Here is a 27,237-nt window from a genome sequence, read left to right as displayed (position 1 = left end):
ATCAACAGCAAAAATACAATTCTCAAATATATCATGGTGCTGAGTAATTTTGTATTGTTGTTGTTGGTGTTTTTGTCATTGTCTACTTACTACTAATAACTAGAGGATTATTATCATTATTATTATTACACTGAATATCATATAATAATTGTACCACTGCCATTAGTAATAGTTAATATTCAGTGTAATATATATGTAGATCTGTTTTTAGGCTGTAATATGTGTTTGACCTCTCATTGAATGCCTGATGTGGCGCTGCCCCTCACTTGACCCTCATTCATCAGATTTCTGAGTATTTGTCTGTTCTCTCCACCTCTGTAGCCTTACTTCCCTCATCATGTTTATCACCTGCCCCGACATTACCCTGGCAGCCCCCATCACACCCCCTCACGCCCTGCTACTAAACTCCATAAGGACCCCAGTCTGGGACTAGTAAGTACATAACTAATCTGAAGTCACTTGCAGCCAGACATGTGTTTTAGTGCCTAGTCTATATGGCCACAATACTGTCTTTATGTGTCATACGGCTAGATGTATCTATCTTTTTCCATGCTTTGTTATAAGCTCCTCGTGACAAACAGCCTGTGGCTAGTGCGCTATATACGTTGCACGGTAAACTCACAGAGCAGTTTTGTAGCGTTTTCATTTTCTTAAAATGAAAATGTTTGCAAATGCTTTTAGTTTTCAAACTTTTTTCATTTTCTCCTCTCTTAGTTTTAGCCTTAATGCTACGGTAGGTGTTTAATAATGTGTATGAACATGTAAACCTTTGTGATTGGCTAAGATTTTTGAATGGCAAATGAGTAATAATCTCTCTGCCACTATAAAGTCTCATATTTCAATATTTTTTTGTTTTGGTATTATAACCTTTTTGATTTCTGCCTGGTTATAATCCGTCTGCTTTGTAGATTGAACTTTGTACTTCTAAAAGAGCCTGGAAACTCTTGTTTTCAATAACATTTCTGATTAAATACCTGATGGAGTTTTTAGAATTCATAGAAGTTACAGGAAAACCCCCGTAATTCATGCCGATCTCTGTGTCAGTCCTCTTCCCGGCCTGTCCATACTAAAGGTGTGTGTTCTGTAACTGGTTCTTCCTCTTTCATCCATACTGTCTCCCTCCATCAGGATGTAATCAGAGAGGACTCCAGTGAGGGTCTTCCCTCTCCTACATCCCCCTCTATGGTAACTTTAGCAGTGTGTATGTCTGTGTTTATATCTGTGCATAAAAGAGGCAGTAGAGCCTTTTATTGCCTGCAAACACACATACACTTATAACGTTAGTGGCATGTTATATGTATATAGCTATCTAGTCTAGCTGCCTGTGCTACTTAAACCCAAAGCTTAATGTGCTTCTAGTGAACAAATATCAAAGTTCAAAGAACTTATTGTTTGACCTTATAATTTTCATTTTCCCTCCTGAGTTCTTAATGCATATTAGACTTCTTCAAAACAGAATTAAAGGGATAGTTCACCCAAAAATGAAAAATCTGTCATTGATTATTCACCTTCATGTTGTTTCAAACTCCTAAGACCTTTGTTCAGAGTTCTGACCCTCCATAAACAGCAACACAACTGACACTTTCAAGGCCCAAAAAGGTAGTAAGGACATTGTTAAAATAGTCTAATGTGACGTGGATCATAATTTTTATGAAGGAATGAGAATACTTTTTATGTGCGAAGAAAAAAAAAAATAACAATTTCCTTACTGCCTTTCTGGTCCTTGAATGTGTCTTTGTCTGAAAGATTTCTTCAAAAATATTTTAATTTGTGTTCAGAAGATGAACGAAGGTCTTAAAGGCTTAGAACAACATGAGGGTGAGTAATTTATGACAGATTAAACATTTTTGGGTGAACTATCCCTTTAAGTGCATTGAATGCATTAACAAAATCATTTAGTAAAAAGTCAGATGGTGCGGTGAATGAAGCCGCATCTCTTTTTCTTTTTTCTACATTTAAATGGAATTTTAAATTTCACATCTTTTCATGTATTTATTTAAAGGTACATACAGTAGTCATCAATGAATCAGAAAAGTTATTCAACGTTGTCCTTTTGATCCACTTCTAATGTTGAATAGTGCATTCTTTTGGAATTTTAGTTTAAAGAATCCTGAAGAAAAAAAATATTACAAACAACTACTTTTTCAACAGCGTTTTCAACACTGACAATGATAAGAAACGTTTCTTGATCGTTAAATCAACATAACATTATATCAAGTTAACTTACAAAGCAAACTTTTTTATTTAATTCGGAAAAAGTGCGATATCGGCTGTTGCCAAATTGGCCACAGCTATCTTCTAATGCCACTAATCTCTAACATGCTCAAATGTCTGACTCTGAAATCATAATTATCTCAGATTAGACCGTTGCTGATGTTTACTGACTTAACCTCGCTAAAACCATCTATTTACACATCTCCCAGCTCCTCCAGCAGGATTCTCCATTCCTGCACCTCTGTCTTTCCCCTCTATTGTCGTAGCTCGAGGCAAGCCCTGCCGCTGGTTTCTCTCCTCATATTCTGCCCTCCTTCTTTCAGCCCCGTTGTTCTGCTCTTTCATGCCTCAGTCATTTGATCCGCTCTCTGGTCTGTCCCCCCATCGCTGCTTTGTTCTGCGTGGTGTGAAAGTCTGCTGCTATCTGAGGCTGGCTGGATTAGCATCAGCAGTGCTGGGACGGCACGCTGGATGAAGTCGCTCTTATCAGCCCAGCGAGCTGCTTCCTCCAGCGAACACGTCTGTTTCCTCCTCCCCGGCCCCTCACGCTAATTACACTCTTATCGCCCGGCTCAAACACTCGCCCATCAGGGTGGGGCCGGTTTGTAATTCAACAACTTCTCCTCGTGAAAAGTCCTCTCCTATTCTCCGTTATGTGTCTTTGCTAGTCCGCCATTCCTGCAAAACGTTGTTCTTTTTGATTCACCCCGTCCTCCGTTCGAATGGCCTGTTCAAATCATTACTGTGAAATCTGTCGTGAATAATGTTATTGTGTGTACGTTTGATTGATTGTTGATTGAAGCATGTGACCTAATCCTTCCTTTCCTCTCGTCCTCTCTCCTTTTCTCGATCCCAGATCAAATCTGAGCCCTTCAGAATGAAGCAGGTACAAACATTTAAAGCCTTCAGTTTTCCCGCATTCACTGTGTTATTTTCAGGGCTTCTGCTCATTTTGGCTTGTTTCATTTAAAACCAGAACAAAATGAACAGCCAGTTCTGTCGTTGTGAAATTTCTGTTCAGATACACTGTGGCCAAAAGTGTGCGAACAATCGAACATCACAAGCTGTCCAGCTCCAGAAAGGACAATAACAACTTCCCTGCAACCTGTGCGCTATATTTTAAGTCCCCTGAAGCCTTATGATCATTTATGTGAGGAACAGATTGAAATTTAAGCTGTTGTTAAACTAAAATTTGTCAGTTTTATTCTCCGTTGTATATATTTTGTGTTTCAAGTTTCATTTTAACGTCCACTTGTTTGAATCTGAATGCAATTGAGTTTTTAGAGAAGAAGGGAATATTAGCCGTAATAATAGTTATATTTATTCAAAGGCTTCTCCTGTTGGAAGATTCTTTTACAGTTTTGTGCAGTTTCATTTAATTAATTTCTTGTTTTTTTTTCTTATTGAACATGCCTATTGCTGATAAATAGGACCTAAACATTTTAGGTGAAAACAACCCTGATTGTTTTTAAGCAAAGATTAATGGACATATTTAATTTTTTTTTGACTGCTCATCACTTGTTTCTTAAGCAGACTGACCCAGATATAGATAAAAGTCCCAGTCGTCGTCATCATGAAAACACCAGTCACACATAAGTTCAATGTTCAATATTCAATATTAACAATTAACTGCATAGTTAAGTATGGGGTAGGATAAAGGATCTTAAATATCGTCATGCAGAAATGGCCAATATGCTAGTAATATGCATGATGGTAAGCAATTAATTAAGCAATTAGTTTGTAAAATAAAGTGTTACCAACATGCTTGTATATTGTTAATGTTGAGTCATGTATTAAATGAACTATTATTAAAGTGAGCAACTTTCTCTGGAAGTAGGCTAATAAAACGTAACTACATTTTAATTAGGGTTGCTTCATTAAGTGTTGCTGAGACAAAAATAAATGTCCCAAAGGTGGTTTTTGCAGTGACGCCATGGAACCATTTCGTGTTCCACAAAGAACCTTTCATTGAACTGTTCTTAATTAACATTAGGATGAAGAACATAACTAAAGATTACTAATAAACTAGTAAATGCAGTAGGAGTAATGTTCATTCTTAGTTTGTTTACTAATGTTGTTAACTAATGAACCTCACTGTTAAGTGTTACCAATAACTTCTTGTGGAACACCATTAAAAATAAAGGTTCTTTAATGGCATGAATGGTTCCATAAAGAATCTTTACCATCCATGAAACATTTTCATTTCCCTAAAGGTTCATTACATTTGAAGAATGTTCTTCACACAAATTAAAAAAGGATTCTTCAAGAACTGTTCCCTGAACGTTTTTTTGGAGAACCAAAATGGCTCTATTGTGGAATTACCGCAAACCCCCAATTTTGGAAGCTTTTATTTTTAAAGAAGGGTCTAATGAGATCAGTGCACATGACAAAGATCAAACATTACAGCAAAACTGGGTCACTAACAATCCAGACCAATTGAAAGATTTTGTGGCTGTCTACACTTGACACCTACACATTACCGTTTTACATTAAACATGCATTTTACTCGCCTCAATTTTTGTAATGATAGCTCCCATGCATGATTTCAACAGACAGAAATTTCCATCATGTGTCACACATTGTTCCTTCACCCATAACTGCTCAGAGTTCCTTATAATGACATTCAATTACGGCCTTGCTTTTACTTGAGTTGCACTGCTTTTGCATCACAGTGCCTCATGCCTTACTATACCAGACTGCATTATCAACTAACTAGTTACTGTATGTGTGTGTGTGTAGGGCTCTGGTTCTGTGGTTTCTAGTGCATCTCAGGTCCTCCTCAGTTCTCTGAGCATCGATGGCGTATGTGAGAAGCTCAGACAGGTCCAGGGCCTGGACTCCAGCATGCTGGAGCAGTATATCGGCACAATCAAAAAGGTATGTCCTGGAGAAGTGTCCTGAAGGTCCATTGAAAAGCATGCAGTCCATTTAAAGGTTTGGCATGCGATTTTTACAGTACACTTCGTTGTCTTATTGCTTCTTTAAAGCATTAAGGTTTTTATGACAACTGTAAAATATATTAGAAAAAGGTTTTACTTGTTATTGTACTATTAAGTACAACTTTTCACTCAATAAATAAATGATTTGCTGCTTATTAATAGTTAGTAAGGTAGTTAAGTTTAGGTATTGGGTACGATTAGAGATGTAGAATAAGGCATTAATATATGCTTAATTACTAATATATGGCGAATATTGTAGTAAAATGCATGCTAATAAACAACTAATAGGTGTAATTATAAATTAAAGTGTTAAGTGTAAAGGAATATCTTAGATTGGTAGAAAAGTAAATAATCAAATAGCATTTTCTTATTATTTCTCATTGAAATATTTATTAAGCTTAGCCTTCAGTGCCGTTACCTAAATAAGTGTACGTTTTAAAAGAAATGTATTTAAAAGAAAAATGTATGTCTTCATTTATTTAATCAAAAATATATTTTATATATATATAAGGTTGTGCTGCTTAAATCTTTTGTAGAGAAAGCATAATATATATATATATATATATATATATATATATATATATATATATATATATATATATATATATATATATGTGTGTGTGTGTGTATATATGTGTGTATATATATATATATATATATATATATATATATATATATATATATATATATATATATATATCAAAATTTGGGGCAAACTATCAGTCATTTTTAATTTTTATTTTATTGTTTTATTTTTATGCTTTTTAGTAGTTTATTGTTAGAAACAGTAGGTTTTGAACTTAGTTTGAACATATTTTGGTAGCTGAGCTGCCAAATTTGTATAAAATGAATAGAACACAAAGCAGCTCATGTAATCTTTAGTCTCTTAGTCTTGTACCTGTTTTTCATGGAAATACACCAATTTCTACACAAAAAGTGTAAGACGTGGGGTGTGGTAAACGAGTCCATCCCTGTAAATACATGTCCATCTATTGGAAAAGAGCAGTTTTATCAGCTCCATGTGGTGCACACAGAAGTTTCACAATGAGGCCTTTCTTTCCATTGGACAACATCTGAAGGAAGCAATGACATTTCTGATGTCTTCATTAGACATGCATTAGTCAACCTGCCAGCTGTGCCACATCTGCCTGCATACTTTACAATCTCAATAGTGAACTTCGTTTCAACCTTTGACATGCGGCCGACATAAAAATTAATTTAAAATTTGTTAGCTGTTGAATGCCATAATGTTCTAATGTCAAATTCTGTCGTCCTAAATGTAGGCCAACGTGAACGGCCGGGTTCTGTCTCAGTGCAACCTTGATGAGCTCAAGAAGGAAATGAACATGAACTTCGGAGACTGGCATCTCTTCAGGTCCATGGTAAGACATCAGCTGGTGTGTGGTGATCTGTTCTTTCCTGCCCATTCAGGTCAGATAATGGTCATCTTTCTGTTTGTTGGTTTGTAATTTTCAGCACACAGCTAATCTCTCTATAGTGAAGAAGGCTGGATGGGGTTGAAATAAGGAACACATGTAGCTGTGTTGATCAGATTTCCATTTGCGCTTATACAAACGAATGTTGTGTTGCCAGCAAGCAGGCAGCCATCTGGTCCAAGATGGCTGCTTTCTGGATGAAGGAGGGTTATTGTCAGTGGGAGCTCAGTGTCCACTTGAAGATCTGAATAGCTTGACGTTTATAAGAAAGTAGCATTCTTTGGGCTGGAAACAAGTCCAAATGGAACGACTCGGGGCTAGTTGTGATACTGGCGTGCCTTAGAAGTTTCACTTAGTTCTATGCCCATTCAGCTATTTCACTCGAATGCCACAGTGAAGCATGTGATGCATTGATTTAGTTGTTTTGTTTATTTATTTATTTATTTTTCTTTTATAAAAATTGCTGAAAATTTAAGTCTTATTGAAATGGGTCAGGTAAGATTTGTGCTTCTCAAACTTTTTGTTTGTTTTGTTTTAATTCCACCCAAACATGTCTTGTGGGAACTTTGGTAAAAACACTGTTTTCCGCTAATACTGGGGTCTTCAGAAAAAATGTAATCGTTACTGGATATGAATGTCTGTGATTTTTATATTGCGTTGTTTTGTATTTATTTGTTTATTGATATTTTATTTTAACTAAAATAAAGAAATAAAAACCTCATTAAGCTATCTGGTACATCTCATCTTGTATATATATATATATATATATATATATATATATATATATATATATATATATATATAGATAGATAGATAGATATAGATATATATAGATATAGATATAGATGAACAGAGAACAGGAAGGAGAACAAGAACAGGAAATATGGGCATACACATAGGAAGCAAAACACAAGTCTGACAGTAAAGATTATTCTAATGTTGTAAAGATTTATAATTAAAACAGTGCTGTTTTATTGAGCTTTTTAGCAATCAAAGAATTCAAAATTCATTGCTAACAATAAGAAATGTTTCTTGAGCACCAAATCAGCATATTAGAATAATTTCTGAGGGATCATATGGCACTGAAAACGAAAGTAATGGCTGCTTTTCCGTCACGTGAATAAAATGCATTTTAAAAAATTATTTCACAATATTTTTTACTGCATTTTTGGATTAATTGAATACAGCAAGGGAGCGCTTTTTCAAAACATTTAAAATTCCTATTTTTTACTGCATTTTTGGATTAATTGAATACAGCAAGCCCCAAACCGTTTTCTATATAGTTTTAATACTAGTTGTGTTTTAGAAGTTAAGAACACAGGAATGCCGTTTCAGTCTGTTTTCATTCAGTGTGCTCAACTCATTGCCTCTACAATGAATGAAATTCACTGTTGCTGTTGAATGCATTTAAACATTGCTGTGTTTGTGCTGTAGGTACTAGAGCAGCGTCATGTGGAGAACCAGCTGCTGCGTGATGAATCGGGAGCGTGCAGCGAACAGGGCAGCGGCGTGTTGACTCAACTCGAACCCCAAAGACCCTCCGAAGCGCCACAAGACCCAGAAAACTTCACGTACAGCCTCAACCTAAGCTTTGAAGAGCTCAGCGGTGTGGGTCTGGAGGAGCCCGCCAAACAACACAATGCCCACTGGCTGGTGCGTGCAAACACATTCAGCACTGAACCACAGCCTATAGATAAACACAGGTGCACGCCGTGACAAAACGCTATAATTACATACATAGAAGCTAACACAAACATATGCGTGCGGGGAGACAAAGAAAAGGGGCACTTTTTGTTGTTATTGTGCCTTTTTTTTAACCAAGCGTTTTCTTGACCGTTTTATTTTGTTGCTATAGAGGCAGGTTCTGCTTTTTAGTTGTCTCTCATCAGCATGAAAATAGCATGTGGTTTACTGGGTGACAAACGAAGTGTTTTCTGACCTGGATGGGCAGAGGAAGTGAAGAGCTGACCACACACACGCTAGCTTTCTATCACACAGAGATAGCTATTTCTGCACTCATCTGTTAACACTTGGCAAGGTGTTGCAACACAAGCAAGAGCTCATAATGGTTTAGATTAGCATCATGAAAGTTGGTGGTGAACAGACTTTGGGTGCTCACTTCACATACCTCTGCACTATATTTACGCCGTTTTGTAGTGTGTTCACAATGTAAAATGCAATGAGTATCTTATGAGTAGTCGAATGATGTACTACTTCAGAAAAAAAAGACGGATGTGAAAAAGTGGGGATGTGAAGGAAGGGGAGGGGCTAAACGTGCGAAAGCTGTCTACAGTAAATGGAACACTGGCATGTGAACGATTCGAGAGGCTTCCATTTGAGGTATTAGCCTTCTAAAAATGATATAGACGAATTTGGAAAATGGCTAAAGGGATGGTTCACGGTCATGTTTCTGAAATTCTGCTTAACACAACTTCTGAAGCCAATATGATAGTCTGCATTCTTGAAAAAGTTTGAACATCTGGAAGCAAAAATTAAGTTTTAATTTGATTGCTTCTTTAAATCCCTAGACCACTTTCTTAGAGAATTGAGTTGTGTTGAAGTAAGACTGTGTACCTGAAATCTTTTTGTTTAGTTGATCTCATTGTTTGCATGCAAAAACATAAAATGTTATCTATGTAGTCTGATTCATTAAAAAAAAATATAGAATGAGCTGCTGCTTTTAATGAATAGTTAAAAAAATGGAATTCATCCGAATCAGCCTGAAACAAAACTGAAATAAACTATAATGAATCAAAATTAGATACAATTCAACCCAGAACTTGTGAAACTAAATCAAATGGCTGATTTTCAAATTCCTGATAATATTAGCTTGAGATATTCAGATATTTTGAACCAATAAATAATGCTGTCAGTAAACAAATTTTTTTCATTTTGAACAATGATTCAGACTCGTAGGGAGGAGTGAATTAACAGTCCCACTTTATATTATGTGGCCTTAACTACTATGTACTTACATGTTTAAAAAAAAAAAAAAAAGCACAATGTACTTATTTTGTTCATGTTGCTTTGCAAAACACTTTTCGTTGTGATTGAGGTGGGATACGGACATATTTGGTGGTATGGTTAGATTTAAGAATTGGTGTAAGGTATTGGTCAACAGTGTAATTATAAATGTACAATATTTATTACAGATGTAATTACATGCAGGTGGATTAAAAATAGAAGTACTGTGTAAAAGCATGTGTGTATACACAATAAGTGCATTGTATCAAATGATTAATTTAAATGTAAGTACGTAGTAGTTTAGGCCACCTAATATAAAGTGGGACCAAAATAACTTCCTGTTGAATAGCGCTTCTGCAGACTGTGGTGTCTAAGGCACACAAAAAACAATCGCCTTACATGATTTGGTGTAGCAGTGGTGCAGCAATTTATTATGCACAGGTCACACTAAAATCACTTTCAAACAAACCGCTTTCTGTTGGTCAGTGCAACCCTCAGGCAGAATCCTATTTGAATCTTCAAAAATCAATTAGTATGCAATTAGTATTAGTTTTAATTAGTATGCAGTTGTATACAACTGTGTATGACCCTCTCTATGCAAAAGCAATTCAAAATTTATCCCCCAAAAAAGTAAACTATTTTCACCTACTATATTGGAGTGTCAACCAGTTACTGCTGCTGGAGGGTTTGGATTAACTCTTTCTTGAAATACTAGTGTGTATGCTACCATATGCCCTACCATGTTCTCTTTCTTGCAACCCTCTCAATTAATTGAGCTGATCTTCTCCTTCAGGCCAACACTCACCGGACTCCAAGCATATCCAGTCTGAACTCTCAGGAATCATCCAACGACATCTGCAAGCTGACCGACAAGCAGCAAGCTGAGTACCGCAGTGCTTACCAGGAATACATCTCGCACATGTCCCATCTGGAGATATCTGCTGCTGGACGAGAGAGTCCCGCTCAAGCCCTGTCCGGCCAGTTCCTCACAGCCAGCTCTGAAGAGAAGACTAAGGAAAGTGAGCAAGACGGGCGCAAACCCTTCGCCAAAAAGAGCTCCAAACCTGCAGACACTATTGTGGACTTTTCCTCCATCCCAGACGGTGCTCTTCTAGATCCCATTACAGAAGAGGATGAGAAGTCAGAGCATGGGTCCTCCACTAAAATCCCTACCAAACGCAAGACCAAAGGACAGGGGCCATCTTACCACAGCATACCGAGCGATGAAGAAGATTCAGATGAGGAAGAGACCGATGCCACCCCGCTGCTGAGAGAGGAACCCTGGGCCGCCGAACCAGATCTAAGCCTCTTATGTAAAGGCAAGAGCTTCATCTCAGACATCACGCTGGACAAGAAATCGTCCGATTCTGGAGTGAGGTCCAGCAGGAGCTCATCCGACCACTCGCTGCAAGACGAGGAGAGCGAAGCAGCTCAGGAGAAGGAGGAGAAGTCCGGTGAGAAGAGAGAAGAAGAGGCTCATCTGATCGAGCTGGTTCTTGAGAGCCCGGTTAAGAAGCGAGTCTTACCAAACAGGCTGAGTAATCTCCAGGATGAGGCCGTGGCCCGGATGTCCATCTGCTCCGACGCTCCATCTGACAGCAGCAGCCCTGAAGAGAGCTGGCCGACTTCAGCCGTGAGCAACCTCAACTGCTCACCCGACAATACTGCCCTCAACAACAACATCAACAACAGCGCCCAGCAGGAGACGCCCGACTCCACCGACTGCCCCTCCATCATTATACGACCAGGATCCAGCACCGAAAACACCACGCTGCCCAATCAGAACCTGCTTGGAGGCCACCGGAAGAGGTCCACCGGTCCCTCCACCGACGCTGCAGAGGAACGAGAGAGTGTCCTGTGAGCCTTACAAGGTTTCTTACTAACTTTCTGTTCAAGAAAAAAAAAAAGAAAGTCCAATAACGGCAAAGATTCAGACAAACTCTTTATTCGGGCGTCGTTATAGGTAACACTAATTAAAAATGACCCTTCACTGCAGTTTCTTCATCAGTATTTTGGGCTAGTTTTGCGTGAAAATAATTTAAGCATAAAATTCATAAACATAACCTACTTAAAAGTGTACACTGAAGTACAATTCATGAACATCAGTAAATTCATTGGGTAACACAATGAAAAATACTTCTACAGCTTTAATCATTTAGGTTGATGTTCATTTTTGCATATTATAAATGAGCCTGAGTTCACAACATGAATTCCAGCAATTATTAACATAACAGTATATTTAGACATTTTATATATTAACCTACACTCTTAAAAATAAAGGTGCTTTAAAAGGTTCTCCACAACGATGCCATGTTATTTTTTTGATTCGTTTATTATATCTAATGTGCTGATTAATGCTAATAAATTAAAGCTTATTAGAGTGTTACCGAAAAATAAAGCAAGCACTAAAAACAAGCCTTATTATATTACACAATTTCGTCCTCAAATCCATCTTGACATTTAGATTAGGATTTTTTTGAAGTGGAGAGAACAAAATCAAAATACCGATTCAGAAGATGCAGTGTAAAAGTGAGTATTGTTATTGTTGCTGTTTTTGGAGTGGTGCTAAAAAAGCAATAAACGGAGGCTGTGAAGCTGTAGGTAGTTTCTGATTTGTTTAGTGCAAATCCTGTTATTTCATGCTCCGTTGCTAACATTAAAGATCTAGTGTAGGTCGGTCCACGATATTCAAATCCATCAAGTAGAGTGGGGATTTAACCACATAGAGTTGGTGCTGGTGTTTTTGCTGTGATCGGTGATGTGAAAGCTGTTATTTATTTGTGATTGAATGCCCGGTTCACATTCAGGTCACCCTTGTAGTCTGAATTCTGCCTTGTAGTCTTTTAGATGAGCGAGTCTGTCTGCGATCAGTGTTGAGAAAAACAAGAGAGCTTTGGCTTGTGTGTGTGTGAGTATCCTCTGCGTTTTCTCACGTTAATAAATTCCATTCTTTTCTCCGATCTTGCGAGAATTCATGATTTGATCATTGAAATGATGCGTTGTTGTATTTGACAAAATAAAAATGGACACATTTGAAGTGAACCGTGTGAAGCGCGCGTTGATGGATTGAATGCTGAGATCGTACAGTTTAAATACGTTTATTTTAAAAGCACATACATTTGTGTATTTGGAGAACGCTTACCGACTGTCAATCATTCTCCCCAGAAATCATGAAATAGTTTTTCTGAGGTGAAGTCTGGCCACCAGCAGGCGGCGCACTCTTCATATCAACAACATTAACAGAGGTTTAGGCTGCGTTTGAGATTCAACCTTTAATTTTTAAATGCACACCTTGCGAAAATGTATGAAATAAATAGGGGCACGTACCACTTATCGCTCTCTTTTTTTAGTTAATTAGTTTTCCAGAATTACAACACACAAAATGACTTCCTTCAAACGTGTTTATCCCTTACTACACTATAAAATAACATTTTTAATACCGTATAACCTAATGTTGATAATTAGTTTTATTTAGAGAATGTTAGTGCAGAGGACTCGGTGTACAGTTGCAAAAAAAAAAATCCTATATATTTTGTGCTCATTAAGGGGCAGACTAGCCCCACAGTCAATTATTTTACAAACTGCATTTCACAGATCAAAAGCTCGAGCATCGATTTAACCGCCGTTCCATCCACACGCGGATTATACGAATGGGAGAACCCGTGGATGCGATCACGATTGATGTTTGAACTTCTAAACACCTTCAAGAAACGAGTTTCACCACACAGGAAGAGGAAAAAGAGGTCAGTTGCAGGAAAAACGGATAGGCTGTGTGATTTGTGGACGGTTATATGTTAAGAAAAAGCACCTTTCCCCTCCACTACGGACCAAAATGAATGCATTTCTTCACAGCCATACGGCAGTTTAAGAGATTGATCAAGGCTCCAATCAGTGAGGGTGAATGTACACGTGTGAAGGGTCAGAGGCATGCTTTTCAATCCCGGATATGAAAGGCAAGGTCAATATACAGCACAACACTGGCAACTTCTACACAAGCATAACAGACCAGCGTCAAATAAAGCATTTGATTTATTTTGTATAAAATAAAAAAAAAAAAAAAAGGTACGATTTACAATATTACTTTTATAAAAAGTCTCAGCATACAGCATAACACTTTGCAGATACTGACAGTCCAATTTCTGCAACTATACAAGATAAAACTCTGAGAGAGTTCACAAGGTTTCATCATGTCATTTTCAACGTCCAGTCCTTCGTGTGCCAAAAGAATTGACAAAAACAGACTTAAACTTTGTACAGTAACTAACCACGTCTTCTCCTATTCACACGGTCTTCACGAGAGAAAAAAAAAAAAAAAAAAAAAAGGTAAGACTTCTTCTCAATGGCGAGAAAAGGTTCCTTGTGATCATTTACAGGTTTCCCTCCTATTTTCAGGGAATATAGTGCTTCTTCCTCTTGAAGAAAGGACCAAATAAGTCTTTTTAGAAGATAAATAATCAATGTCCGAACTTATAACACATCACATGGATTGTCCTTTTAGAAGCAAAAAAAAATAATAATAAAAAAAAAAAAAAAAAAAAAAAAAAGTCTCTTGATTCAATTACAGGAAAGAAAAGAAAAGAAGAAAAAAAAAAAAAAAAAAAAAAAAAAAAAAAAAACTCCAGACTGAGAACAGAAATTGGAGGAAAAGCCAGTTCCCAGGTCCTGTGTGTTCTTGTGTCTTAACCAAACACCTGCAAAAGATTGAGAAAGAGACGCATTTAGAGAATGCAAACAGGGCAGAGATCCGGACAGCCTGGCGCCAGAGAGGAAGCCGCAGTTTGAACATTTAACCAAACACTCAGAGACTGAGCAAAACCCTGGGCTCCAGATGTACACGAGCACAACTTCTGCCTCGCATTTCAGCCTCCGCTGATGCATATTACACACTTTATACAACTTCACAGGCTGTGCGGCACGGTGCTGCTCGACGCGTTTGATTAGACGCTCTTACAGCTGCACAAATGTTTATTTGATAAAAGCATAATTTACAGCATACGACACAAGGCTCATTAAAAGCGGTGTGTTCAAGAGCATTTACCTGATTAACGGTAAAGTGTCCTGCTGTCCTCTGTGATCAAGTCTGATTGAAACTCGGGTGTCTAAAGAGACAAAAAAAAAAAAAAAAAAAAACGTTATTATTACGTACATTTTTAGGTCCGGTTATTTGCACAGACACACACGCAACATCAATGCAGCTTTATGTAACGCATATGCAACCACAATAGACAGATGCACAACGAATGCTGCTCTTTCTAGGGACATTCACCTGTAATGAGAGGATGCTGATGTCTGTGTTGAGTGTTGTGAGGGGTGTTCTGGATGTCCCCTGCCCTGCTCGCGGGTGATGCAGGCTGGTGATTGCGGAATTCGAGTCGAGTGCGATCTGAAGATCCAGGATATAGTCGATGACATGCTGCAGGATTTCCATTTTGCTCACGTTTTTGTTCTGCGGGATACTCGGCACCAGCTCCTTCAGTTTGGAGTAGCAGTCGTTCATGTTGTACAGCAGGCTCAGGGGATCGTCCACGGGGGTCTTGCTCCGTGAGATTCCCAAACTGTGCTCCGTCACATTCGCGCTGCTTTTCCGGAAAGACCTGACGGGGCTTATCGCCTTCATGCTGGACACCTCTGTACGAAACGGTTTCGTTGGAAGGAGTCGCTTTTGTGCTCGAGATTTCCTCTTTGCGCCGGGCTGTCGAAGCAAACGCAGTGGATTAGCGAGCTGTCATCGCTGAATATATACCCAGCTGGGTGGGTTGTTCACGCGCTGCTTTGGATCGCGCCGATTGGCTGGAACGCAAGCGTCAGTCATGGCCTCCGCGCGACGCCATTGGCCGCTGCGCCGAGCCATCTGGTCCCGCCCATTTCTTCCGCGTTCTTAACCAGTGAAAGCGCGTGTTTAGGGTGGCGCTGACTGCCTTCAGCCTCCACGGATAATTTCTCAAATCAGTGTACCTGTTTCCGATCAAGAGAATTAGGGACTTGCAAGTGTAAGGTTGTTTTCACGCATTTTCCGCTTTTGTTTCTGGTCTAGCGGTCCAAGCGTATCAAAACATGACTGATTTATGTTATGTTGGGCATCGCTTCCCTGTGCAATACATCCTTAAGATGTAAACAGATTTTATTACGGCGCATCTATACGTTTAAAATGCAATGCATCTCATGCAATGGACAGTACTTGCTGCATATAACCATTAAAAGACAGCAATGTATGAACATATCTTCAAAAGTCATTGTGTTGTTATCTTCCAACACATGTGATATTTTCTTCTAACTATTGCTTTTATTTTCTTTTTTCGTACGCAAACACAGCGTATCAACATTCACCTCGAGGTCAGTGGCATGCCGCCACAGATTTAGATAAAAATGGCTAGCTGGTGCCAGCTTTTTTTTTTTTTTTTTTTTTTTTTTTACACCAAGTCACCTGACCTTATTTTTATTTAGAAATATATTTTCTTAGAAATCGTGCCCGCCGCACTTCCTCTTAGGCCACATTTTAGAAAATATTCTTCAAATCCACTCAAGTTCAAAACCAAAGCGTTTGCTCGTGGACCTACGGGCCACCAGCATTTCTAAGTTTTTACTTTCCGCAGCTGGTGCTGTGCCCTTAATGTTTATGATTGTTTATTCACATCATGACTTGGGGGGGATTATGCGAGCAGTCTTTAGGCCTGTGATGAGGGTCGTTTAAGATGCAATAGTGATGACAGAAGATCCCCCTGCTCCCCGATGCAGGAATGCGCGCAGCATTATGATAGTCAGAAACGACCGGGAAAATGCACTCTCGAAGCAACACAACTGCAAATGAGGCGAAAACGCGTTCCTTTAGAACCGGGAGGAATATTTTTATCCTCACGCGGATTGTATTTCCATTTATTTTAGAAGCCTCTTTGGCAGTCTAGAGCGAGAGTGGTGGCAAAAAATAGAAAAAAAAAACTCTTTGTTTACACATGCCAAGTAACAATGGAGACGGAGGTTTCCTGGTTGCGCGTGCATATCCGACTAAACAGATGTTCGCGGAGATGCGTCGGAACGCGATCGTGTCGATGTGTCGGAATGCAGCTCATACTTTCTCATTATCGCCCCTTCGAGCCCGGGCCGACGCGTTCGGACGTTTAAACGGCTACCGCTCGCGACAGAAACCGCGTTCCGAGCGCGCGAGACTCACGCGAGAGCGTCGCGCGCTCGTCCGCATCCGCCGCGACCGGCTCTCTCCGTTTTCTCCCCCCGTCCCTTTTTTTTTTTCGTTCTCGCGGCTGCGTACATTTCGCGCGACGCCCTGACCGATCCCTGACAGGTGATGAATTGGCACCGGGGCAAGGCAGCGCTACGGAGCAGCGCCGCGAGCTCTCGCTCTCGCAGACTCTCTGGCGCCAGCCCCGTGACGTCACCCATTCACGGCGGCCCTCCAGCCGGTCCTCGCGGCGCCGTCCAGGCGGCTGCTATGGAGACGGGGGCAGTTAGTTAGCGCCGGTTCTCAGCTGATCAATGGGGCCCCGGCGCGGAGAGAGCGGAGTTCAGCTCGTCGCCTCCGAGGCCCGCACACCTGCATCGATTTGCATTTCTTTGCTTACGTTTAGCTCGGAGAACTCCTCGCCCTTTCGAAACGAACTAGACTTTGAAACCGGCGAGATGTTGAAAGAGTAACCCGAAGTTACCTCGACTTTATCTCGGCGCGCCCGAGGTAGAGCCGTGCGTTATTATGGATTAAAAAAAAAATACTTTATTTAAACGGGCGAATTATTGCGTGCTTTTAAAATAAAAAAGTGGGGTTTTACAAGTATGAATGTTACACGCAAGTATAACGCGTTTCAATCGCGCCTTAAACGTTTCTGTGACTGCAGACGTTTACATATAAACAGCCTCGCAATGGCATCAATAGTCGGTTCAGTGCTTTCATGTAAATATAAAAAATAGGTTATTCATATGCTATCACAAAAACATTCCAACGTTTCCTAAAAGCTCACTATTGGAACTAAAAAAAGTTCTAGCTACTTTTTAATTTGGAACCGACGGGTCCCAAGCGCACGCTACCAGCCGTAGAAGACGTTTTAGAGTCACGTTCACGTCTCTGACCCCCGTCAGAAAGCTAACAAAGATAATGGCAAGAAAACAATCTAAAGTTGGCAGAAAGTTGACGGGTTCTCCGCGGGATGGAGTCAGGATGTCTGCACCGCCTCCTCTGCTGTTCCAGCTCACTGCAGCTGCACAATTCCTCCCGTCCCCAGCTCATCAGACACCATCAGATCCCGAAGAGTCGCATCTTGCCCACCTATTTAGCCCGCCGCCGTCGATAACTATGTTCAAACCAACGAATCTTAACGTGAACCGACGTACAGGCTGCAGCGCACGCGGCTGAAAAGATCGGGCAAAGTCATCCCGTAGAATCCCAAAGTCACGAGCATTCTGACAAAATATTCGATGCGAACGACTTTAAATTTTAAACAGCGCGACGGCGCGCGACGCTTTCATTAAATCCCCTTTAAAAAACGCGAGGTTTAAAACTCTCAAGTCAAACTTTCTGACAACCTGTGGGATAAAATAAACAGCCTCTAACGAAAACATCGCTGTCCCGATAACCCGTTTCGCCTCGAGTCATCGCGACGGCAGATCAAAACGCGCTTTGGACGTCCGAGCGCAGCGCGTCGTTTCGTCTTTGGTTTGGCTGCGGTTTCGGCTCTCGGCGGCGGCTTCGCGGCTCCCACGCGCCTGTCGCGTGCGGCAGTACACGCGTGAAAGTGTGGCTCGCGACTCTTGTAGCAACATCGACCCCATGGGCGTGGCGTTGATGTTTGGCTAAGCTATTGTTCGCCTCCCAAAGAGGGTCCTGAGAAATTTTGCAATTCAGAAGTCGAGTAGGCTATTTTTCTCGGTTGCGTAATGCGCCGCCGCTGCTTGTATTCTCATAACAGACTGAAACAGTCCTCCTTTAGCTGTCAAGTGAACCACTATTCTTTCAAATCAAAGTTTGCGATACAAAGCATGCAGACCGGGGCTGGGGTTCTGTTTCAGCCATGTTTTGAGGGAAAACTTATGTAAAACCGGAATGAACAAGCATCCAGACAAGTTTCAGCTAGTAAAACTTGTTTATGCTTCATGTGATTAAACATGGGTGTACAAACTCTAATATTCTAAAATATTTTCACAGCCATTCAGTGTCAAAATCCATTAGAAATCACCCTAATATGCTGTGCTCAATTATTAATTTAATAATTGCCATTAATAAGTGTTTTTATCATTGTCTAATTTTTTTAAATGGGAATCGTAAGAGTTTTTTTTTTAGAAAAACGGAAGGAAAACACATCGATTTAATGTATCTTTGTTGCACAAATCCTTATTTTATGAATTTCTCTTTAAAACACATCGCAAACGTTTACATATAAAGTGCTTTTCGTGGTTTTTAACGCTTTTGACTTTACAGAAATGCCTCTGTGCATTTCTTATACGGAAGTAAGAATCAAAATAATGTAGAAGTCAAGTGATTTAGTGCCGTGAGTTACAGTGACGTTGCTGTAAACTGTACGTTAAAGATGGATTTGATCAGTGCGACTTACAAACGTCTGTAATAGCAGTAGTTAAAAAAACGAAACGGTAGAAGAGCGGCGTGTCGGTCCTCATCTACAGTAGAAGTAGAAGAGAAACCATAGTGTGCATTATTGAGGAAGGGAAATCCTGAAAGGCTCCTTTCTCAGTCCAAACACCTTAGTCTTGAGTGTCACAAGGGAATTGAGAGTATTTGGGAGATCTGAAACTGCCTGAGACTATCTGATACTGTATGGACATGCAACTCTTTGGTTTTTGTGGTAGCTTGTGCCACTCCAACTGCTTTGGTTTTATTCTCTTTCTCCTCTTGAGCCTCTGCGCTGGATTGCTGGTTTTTCTCGTGAGCCACTTCCCTACTGGCTTCTGCTCTCAGTCACTGGACTCTTACTCAATCTCATCTCTTTATATAGCTCACAAGGAAGAGAGAGTCTACGGGGAATTAGTTTCTCTCACTATTATTAAATAGTTGGAGAGCATTTTAGACAACTGAGGAGTCTGGGGTTTTGTGTAAAGTTTTGCTCTCACGCTCATCCATCAGAATGTTATTTCTGGACTTCATACGAAAAAGCATGTTCGTGTGAGAGTTCGGGGATTATTTGGAGATTTAACTTTGCGTTGAACCTAGAACATTCCCTTGATGTTTTACACCAAAATGTAGACACGTTTCAGCTAGCTTTCTAAATCCAAGTCATTTATCTGTACTAAATATTTAATAACATGTCAGATGCCCCTTGAAACTGATGATTAAGATGGAGACTTAACACCCTGATGTTGTTTAGGCAACAAGAACCCGCCGTTTAGTTCGATTGTAGATTACTGTGACTGATTGGAGTAATAAGATAATGGAAATAAAGTACAGGGTTTCAACCAGAAATGTCAGGGACATAAAAGCACCGTGCTTTGTGCGGAGAACAAACAGAGCATTAATCAATGAGATTTAACAATCATTGGGCTTTTAGTGATACGCTATAATGTTACAGCGCTGTTATGTTTTTCGTCTGAGGTTTTGAGTGTTTCTAGAGTTATAAAAACACTTGAGGAAGACAGGAAGTACTTCAAATGCTTGACGGTCATCTTGCCGTACAGTATGTGCAGTGCTATGAACTGGAAGGTTTCATATCACACGACTTCGATTGTAGGAGTATTGTTGTATGAATGTGAGATGCGTTCTTATTGGCGGGTGAGGGTTTTTCATTGAGGGCTCATGCAGTTCGGTTCTCCCTGCAGTGTTGTGGTAGCAGCACGGCTCTGCATGCACCAGTGCCGAAGAAAGATATCATGGCTGAGTGCCAATATTTCATGTGGGTCGGGGATTGCATTCAACAGGTATAGCTGAAATCCAGCAAAACAAACACTTCTCTGATTTCTCAACTTCTTTGAAAGTATACATTGTTTGTGCTCATATTCAAATTCAGAACTGGCCCTCATGCACAGTAAAAAAAAAATTCATGCTACAATAAAGATTTAATTGGTTGTAAATATAGTAATACGGTTTAATATTGGATTATCATAAATTTAAAATGTCAAATCTATAAATTACAGTATAATTATCAGAAATTTTCTTGTCAATCTAAACCTGTAAGACTTTATCTATTATGTGCAGAAATTATGAAGAAAATCATAGCAGCTCTTAAAGGTATAGCTCACCCAAAATTGACATTTCTGAAATGAATTGCTCACCCTGATGTCGTTCTACAGCCCTTTGGGGGGTTTTTTCAGATATTTTTGATGAAATCCTAGAGATTGCTGACCCTCTATGGACATCAACACAACTGACCTGTTCAAGGCCCAGAAATGTAGTAAGAACATTTTTTAAATTAGTCCATGGTTCAACCGTAATTTTTTCGAAGCTTCAAGAATACTTTTTGTATGCAAAGAAAACAAATATAATTATTTTATTCAAAAATGTATTCCATAGTAGTTGCTAGGGATGTCCTTTTCCAGTTCATGAAACAAGTACTAATGTGTCTTTCAATGGATCGACTGGTTCAGTTAACAAAAATGGCCTGAGCTTCGGACTGATCCAGTAAAAAACTAAAAAACAACATCAAATTTGTTCAGATTGATTCAGTTAAAAAAAAACAACTAGCATCAAAAATCTGTATTCCAGCTTTTGGTTATCACATGATTTTAGAACACTTGGAATATATTGCATATAAAAAGTAATTTACGTCGTTCTTTCTAATCCTTGAATCTAACAGAACTCCAACCGTTTCACCAATTGTGTCACCCTTCTTGTGGTATTTCTCACATTGACTGTCATGGCGGACCCCCATATCTACTACAATACTGCTCAGAATGTATATGCCTCATATAAGCCACTTTTATCGTGTTCAGATATCTTCGTTATTCTAAATGTGTGTGTGTTTGTTCCTGAGGGAAAAGAAAGACCTGCAGTTTTGGAATGGCACAAGGGTGAGTAAATTTTCCTTTTAATTACTGCAATTCCGTCACTAAATGAGATGGCAACGACATCTTTCTTACATCTCACAACAAAGCAGCAAGGACAGCTCAGCTAGTACGTGATTAAATCTAGACCTTAATTCATATTGATTTATTAGACGCATAATTTTCCACCCACCCTTGCCATATTTGCGACAAATAACATATGGGGTCAGGAGCGCTTCAGTGCAGGCTAATGTCATGCTGTATTGATTCCTCCGCAGTGTGCTTTATCGAGGGGCCGACTCTCGGGAATAGGCTGGGCTGTGCGGGCACTGATAGAGGTGCTGTTCTTCATCATTGGTTCTACACCTTCCCCACCCCCACGTCCCTATGAATTATTCATGATATGCTAATGAGCCTCTCAGGAATTTCAAGGGCCTCTTTAATAGCTGTTCGATGTCCAGCGCTAGCAGTGGGGCAGGATCAGGCGACAAAGACGAGCTGACAGTGATGGTCTTGGCAGAATCTGTGCCCTGCACGGGGGCCCCTAATGCAGCGGCTGTCCTGAGGGCCCCGTGTCTGATGAGGTGATCCATGCTGCTCTGCCACGCTGACCTGTGAGTATGTGAAAGGGGATCTGAGAAAGGGAAGGGGATGTAAGCTGTGACACATGTGCTGTTCCCTGCCACTCCATGTCAGTAAGACTCTCAGATCCCTGTGCAGTTTCACCAGCGAGTCTGTTCAGGGACTCTGGAGTTTCACTTTGAATGACCATGGTGCATTGTATGCAGGACATCTGGTTAAATTAATCATTAGTGCAACTTAAATGTTAATAATAAAACAAAAACAACAAAATAACCTGTGGAGAGTTCATGGCTGTCAAATGTTAGCGGATCAAGTTCATTGTTAATGTGATGAACCTGCAGTTATTCTGATAGACACCTGTGTGAATGTGACAGGAACTGATTTCATAAAACCATCTTGACACCAATTGGTTAAAAGCAATTAAAAATCTATTTAACATCAACTTTTGCATATGCCATCTGGTTTGATACTTGACATTTAAACGTGATACATTTACACTACTGTTCAAATTTCTGTTTGGAAAAAGTCTCTTATGAACACTGAGTATAAGTTTATTTTATCAACAATACCATATAAACATATATAAAATAACACACACACAGAAATATACATACATACATACATACATACATACATATATATATATATATATATATATATATATATATATATATATATATATATATATATATATATATATATATATATATATATATATATATATATATATATAAATATATTGTGTCACATGATCCTTCTGAAAATGTCCTATTATTATCAATGTTAAAATTAGCTGTGTTAATAATTTTGAGGAATAGAAAGTTAATGCATAAAGTTGAATGCATCTTTGCTGGATAAAATAATGATTTTGTTAAGAAAAAAAAAAAGAAAAAAACTGACTGAAACAGGATAAGTTAATGATGAAAGAACGAACACATTCAGGTGAACTATCCCTTTAAATATCTTGTATATCTCCAGATATCTAGCCTGCTCTGTTCAGATCTCATATATCAGAGAGAATAATTCAGCATCTTTCTATATGGCGCATAATAGATTCAGTGGGCCTGCGAGATTTTTTTTTTTTCAGGGATGCTCCAGACGCCTGGCTGCACTGTGCAGCATACAGCTTGGATGGACAGACACGGTTAGTGGGGCTATAATAAAGCAGGCCAAACATAAAAGCCTGTCATTAGCCTTTCACAGATGCCCATAGCTCTCCCAGATCGGTCGGGTGGCCGGAAGGGGTGAAAGGCCTGACCTGGGAGCTGTGGAGGAAGACGCCGGGTGTAGGGGGCCGCTGCTCTCCTCTGATCTCAGAACAGCTCCTTCCTCTGCAGCTCCATTACCATGTCAATCCCAGGGAAAAAACAGAGCCTGCCTGGGCCCAGCAGTGGGCCGGATCCATATGGAGCTGCCGGGTCCTGGAATGAATAGTGAATGGAGCGGCTGCTGCTGGAATCTGCCTCCCAGCCTTTGTGAACAGGATGACCAAAGACAAGAGGGAGCTTTTGCAGATGGCCGGGGCTATAAATAGGTAGCTAGTCTATCTCCTCGCTGTCAGTCTGTCTATCTGTCTCTCTCTCTCGGGCCGGGCTGTAGCAGGCTCGATAAATAAACGCTTCTTGGTGACATATCACATGTTAGGACGTGGCTGTGGGGCTAAAGGCATGACATATCTTCTCGTTTGAATGTTCATTATTTATGCGAGCCCACTGATAAACAAGTCTGTGCTCTATTTTATGTTTGAACAAGGAAGCATTATGATCGGAAGTCAAACGTCTCGCAGATGGACTTTAAAATGATAGCTAAATCCACCAATGTTGTCCAGATTGAGGGTTCTTTGTCATTAAACTAAGCCTTAGTATTGAAGCCCATCTGCCCATGCGTATGTGCGTGTGTTTGTGTGTATGCGCATATGCAAGCATGTGTCTTTAACTGTGTGTGTGTGTGTGAGTGTGTGCGGGCTGAAATTATATGGATTGGAGATCAAACCACCTCTATAGCAATAAGAAAAGTTATGCTTTCTAACATACTAGTTTTAGTTTTTCGTATATATATATATATATATATATATATATATATATATATATATATATATATATTATATATATATATATATATATATATATATATATATATATATATATATATATATATATATATATATAAATGTGTGTATATTGGAACATACCCTTGTTGACCTTTAATTTCCAGTACGATGAATGAAGAGAAGCTGTAAACTTTGACTCATTAATAATTTTTATTTTGGCTCATTATTGGAGCAAACTACACCATGGCATTTTTACAAAAATGTTGATTAAAAATGCAAATTAGAGACTTATTCATTTTTATGAGTAATTATTGGATCAAGTTGAAAAGTTAAGATATGGCAAAATTGTAATTTTCATAACTACACAGCACTCACATGCACCGCACACATTAGTTATACATAAGGCCTTTTTTAGTAGTTTAATCACGTGACACTGATTTTTTTTATTTTTTTGTGTAAACTGTATTAATTTATTTAAAAATATGTTTTAATAATATAAGTTAAGTTCAGGTTGAAGCATTGTGAGACTGTATGATGTTCATGTTAAATATTCATAATATATAAAAATATATTTAACAACATTTTGTTTGTAATTTTTACTTAAAGGTTACACACTGCATGAGTGTGTATTATGTATTATTCTATAATTATTAATATTGTATGTTGTGAAGTCTTCAGGTTCTGTAGAACTGTACTTATCTGGTTAGAATTGAGGTCCCACTTTCTGCAACACACATGACATCTCATACACACATGAAATGTGTTGTAGCTCTATAATAGTACCTAGGATAATAATTAAAAGCGATGTTGTCCTCTCTGTAAACAACTATACCTCAGGACATCGGGATGGTTTGAATCTGGACCTCACAGGATAAAATCATTGCAGTGCCGCACCATGGTTAGATAAGATGGCACCTGGTCTGGCATGGACAGGTCACATGCTTCTTCTTAGAATCGCTAGAGATGAAAAATGCGAGTGAGAGAGAGTGAGTTCATTGTCCAAAAAAGAGAGCATGAATTGTACGCCCACAGCCCACAACAATGAAATCCCTAAACAAAGCAGCCAGGTGGTCAGTGCAGGTGGCCCAAACCTATAACTCAATAGGCTCAGTTTGATTACATCACATTGTAAAACTTGTTTGGTAAAGCTATGAAACATGATAATTCAGCAATAGAAATTCACTTTCATGTTTCATAATCACCTCATTCTCAAGTTATTTCAACATTTAGTTACGCAGACATACTGAAGCCATTTGTGATCTTCACAAATCAGTTTTGAACTACAAGCTTGTGGCCAACTGCATGCATTTAAATTAAGGACAGCGCAGAAAGACACAATAGAAAACACACCAGACTTTTGGGCCATGGCCTATTCAGTGAAAACAGTAAAAGTCTCTGATCTTACCTTTTGTTGGATCTCATTTTTAATGATAGGTATTACTGTGGTACTAATTTCAGTAACAAAGTCTTACCATTGTAATAACAGTAAATTATGCATAGTTACATGCATTCAAAGCATTAACCAAACTTTAATGCGAACCCTAAATATTGCTCACTACTTATATGTATAAGTACACTGTAACAAGTATAATGTAAATAACTGCATCACTTATAAATTAACTATTAATTATAATTTATCCTTATTGTGGTTACATTTTATTTTAAGGTGTCCTTGTTACAATTTAATTATACATTTAAGTAATGATTAACTACATATACTTACTATACAATCAGGGTTAGGATTAGGTTTATTTCCATGTAATTATGCATAATTTATCATTATTATAATGCTAATATAATGTGTAAAAATAACACTGTAAAATAAAGTTTTATACTGTAAAAAAAAAAAAAAATTTACAGTAAATTGTGATTGCCAGAATTTTACTGTAAAGAATACAGTAGCAAAATTTTAGGTTTTACAGACTTAAATTTGAATACCATAATTTCATTAACTGCTATGATGCTAATATACCAACTTATGGAAGTACAGAAATCATCACATGAAACATTACATTTTTAATGTAATAGTCATTAATTCTAAGAATGTCACTTTACTGTTATTCACTGTAAATTATATCAGACTCCAGCCAAGCCTCAGCCAAAGTATCCTAAGAAACCATACGTCAGAGGAAAGCTGTCATGTATAAATTGCTGTTTTTTTGGGTTCAATGTCGCAAATGTTTAAAATGGACTTACATGAAGTTTAATCTTTTCACACTGTAGGACCCTGCTTATCACAGTCACCTGTTAGTCCGGTCAGTGTCACGTGGAGCTGGGCGTTTTGACAGTGGGCCGCTCAGGCTGTGTGTAATGGCTGAGCTCCTGAGATTCACACAGCGTCTGTGAGGGTAGCAGACCTCCTGCCATCCAGTTCAGTCCAGCCTGAGCGGCAGACTGCAAGGAGAGGGCAGATGGGCCGAGGATCAAGCCCTACACTCCTGTCAACTGCCTGTCTCTTTCTTTCACATATCTGTTTGTCCTGTTCTTATGTCAAACCTGTCCAAAAACGTAAGGGCTCTAAATGTAAAAACTGAGTTTTGTTTCTTTTGAAAACTTTACATTGAAATTCCAATTGAATATATAGGGATCCAGTTGGTGGGAAACACGCATCTCATGCTTTCCTGAGAGAACTGAATATTGTCCCATTATAGATAGCACAGAATTGTTTTTGTCTTTGATTTTGTTGCCCCCCTCCCTCATCTTAGCAGAAACGTGGTCAGTGGTGTCATTACTGTAAATCAAAAGCCTCTTTGGCATTATCTAGTTCCCCTTCTGGCTCTGTAGGTCAGAACAGATGTTGGAAAAGAGGACAAAATGGATCTCCCCCCACAGAGAGAGGCTTTTCTTGCCATCGCTAATAGAGACTCCTTGAAATGCTAATGTCTTCAGTGAATGTGGCCCGGGCTCGCATAGAGACGGTGGGAATACACTCTGATCCCTGCAAACCCCCTTTTGTCATAAGACCACTGAAATATGCTCTGTAAAGAACATCTGAGACCCCAGTGAGAGGAGAACATTTGAGCAAAGAATCACAAAAGAGCAAGGAAACATTACCTCAGATCTGCACCACACATGGAGTATGGCTATGTGCAGGAATCCCATCAACTCAAACCTACGTAGT

The 27,237-nt window shown here is 39.1% G+C and overlaps 2 protein-coding genes across 7 annotated transcripts in view; one reads left to right on the top strand and one right to left on the bottom strand.

Annotated features, from left to right (window-relative positions):
• Positions 1-14,097, top strand: part of kidins220a (kinase D-interacting substrate 220a) — a 54,498-nt gene extending 40,401 nt beyond the window's left edge. For 3 of the 6 annotated variants that reach the window (XM_043262906.1, XM_043262903.1, XM_043262908.1), the window contains exons 25-31: positions 322-432; positions 1,129-1,185; positions 3,071-3,100; positions 4,954-5,091; positions 6,437-6,535; positions 8,024-8,242; positions 10,347-14,097. In XM_043262906.1, coding sequence (XP_043118841.1) covers positions 322-432; positions 1,129-1,185; positions 3,071-3,100; positions 4,954-5,091; positions 6,437-6,535; positions 8,024-8,242; positions 10,347-11,414 — 1,722 coding nt within the window. In that variant the 3' untranslated portion in view covers positions 11,415-14,097. The remainder of the gene's footprint in view (positions 1-321; positions 433-1,128; positions 1,186-3,070; positions 3,101-4,953; positions 5,092-6,436; positions 6,536-8,023; positions 8,243-10,346) is intronic. The other 3 variants (XM_043262904.1, XM_043262909.1, XM_043262905.1) reach the window with 3 other exon arrangements.
• id2a (inhibitor of DNA binding 2a) lies at positions 13,565-15,885 on the bottom strand. The gene is made up of 3 exons (XM_043262973.1): positions 14,820-15,885; positions 14,592-14,652; positions 13,565-14,244 (listed from the first exon to the last, which is right to left on the bottom strand). The coding sequence occupies exons 1-2, from the start codon at positions 15,168-15,170 to the stop codon at positions 14,596-14,598; spliced, it is 408 nt and encodes a 135-aa protein (XP_043118908.1). The 5' UTR covers positions 15,171-15,885; the 3' UTR covers positions 13,565-14,244; positions 14,592-14,595.
• Positions 15,886-27,237: the final 11,352 nt, after the last annotated feature.

The sequence above is a fragment of the Puntigrus tetrazona genome, chromosome 17 (genome assembly GCF_018831695.1).
Source record: "Puntigrus tetrazona isolate hp1 chromosome 17, ASM1883169v1, whole genome shotgun sequence".
Lineage (NCBI taxonomy): Eukaryota > Metazoa > Chordata > Actinopteri > Cypriniformes > Cyprinidae > Puntigrus > Puntigrus tetrazona.
This window is presented reverse-complemented; position numbering and strand designations above follow the sequence as displayed.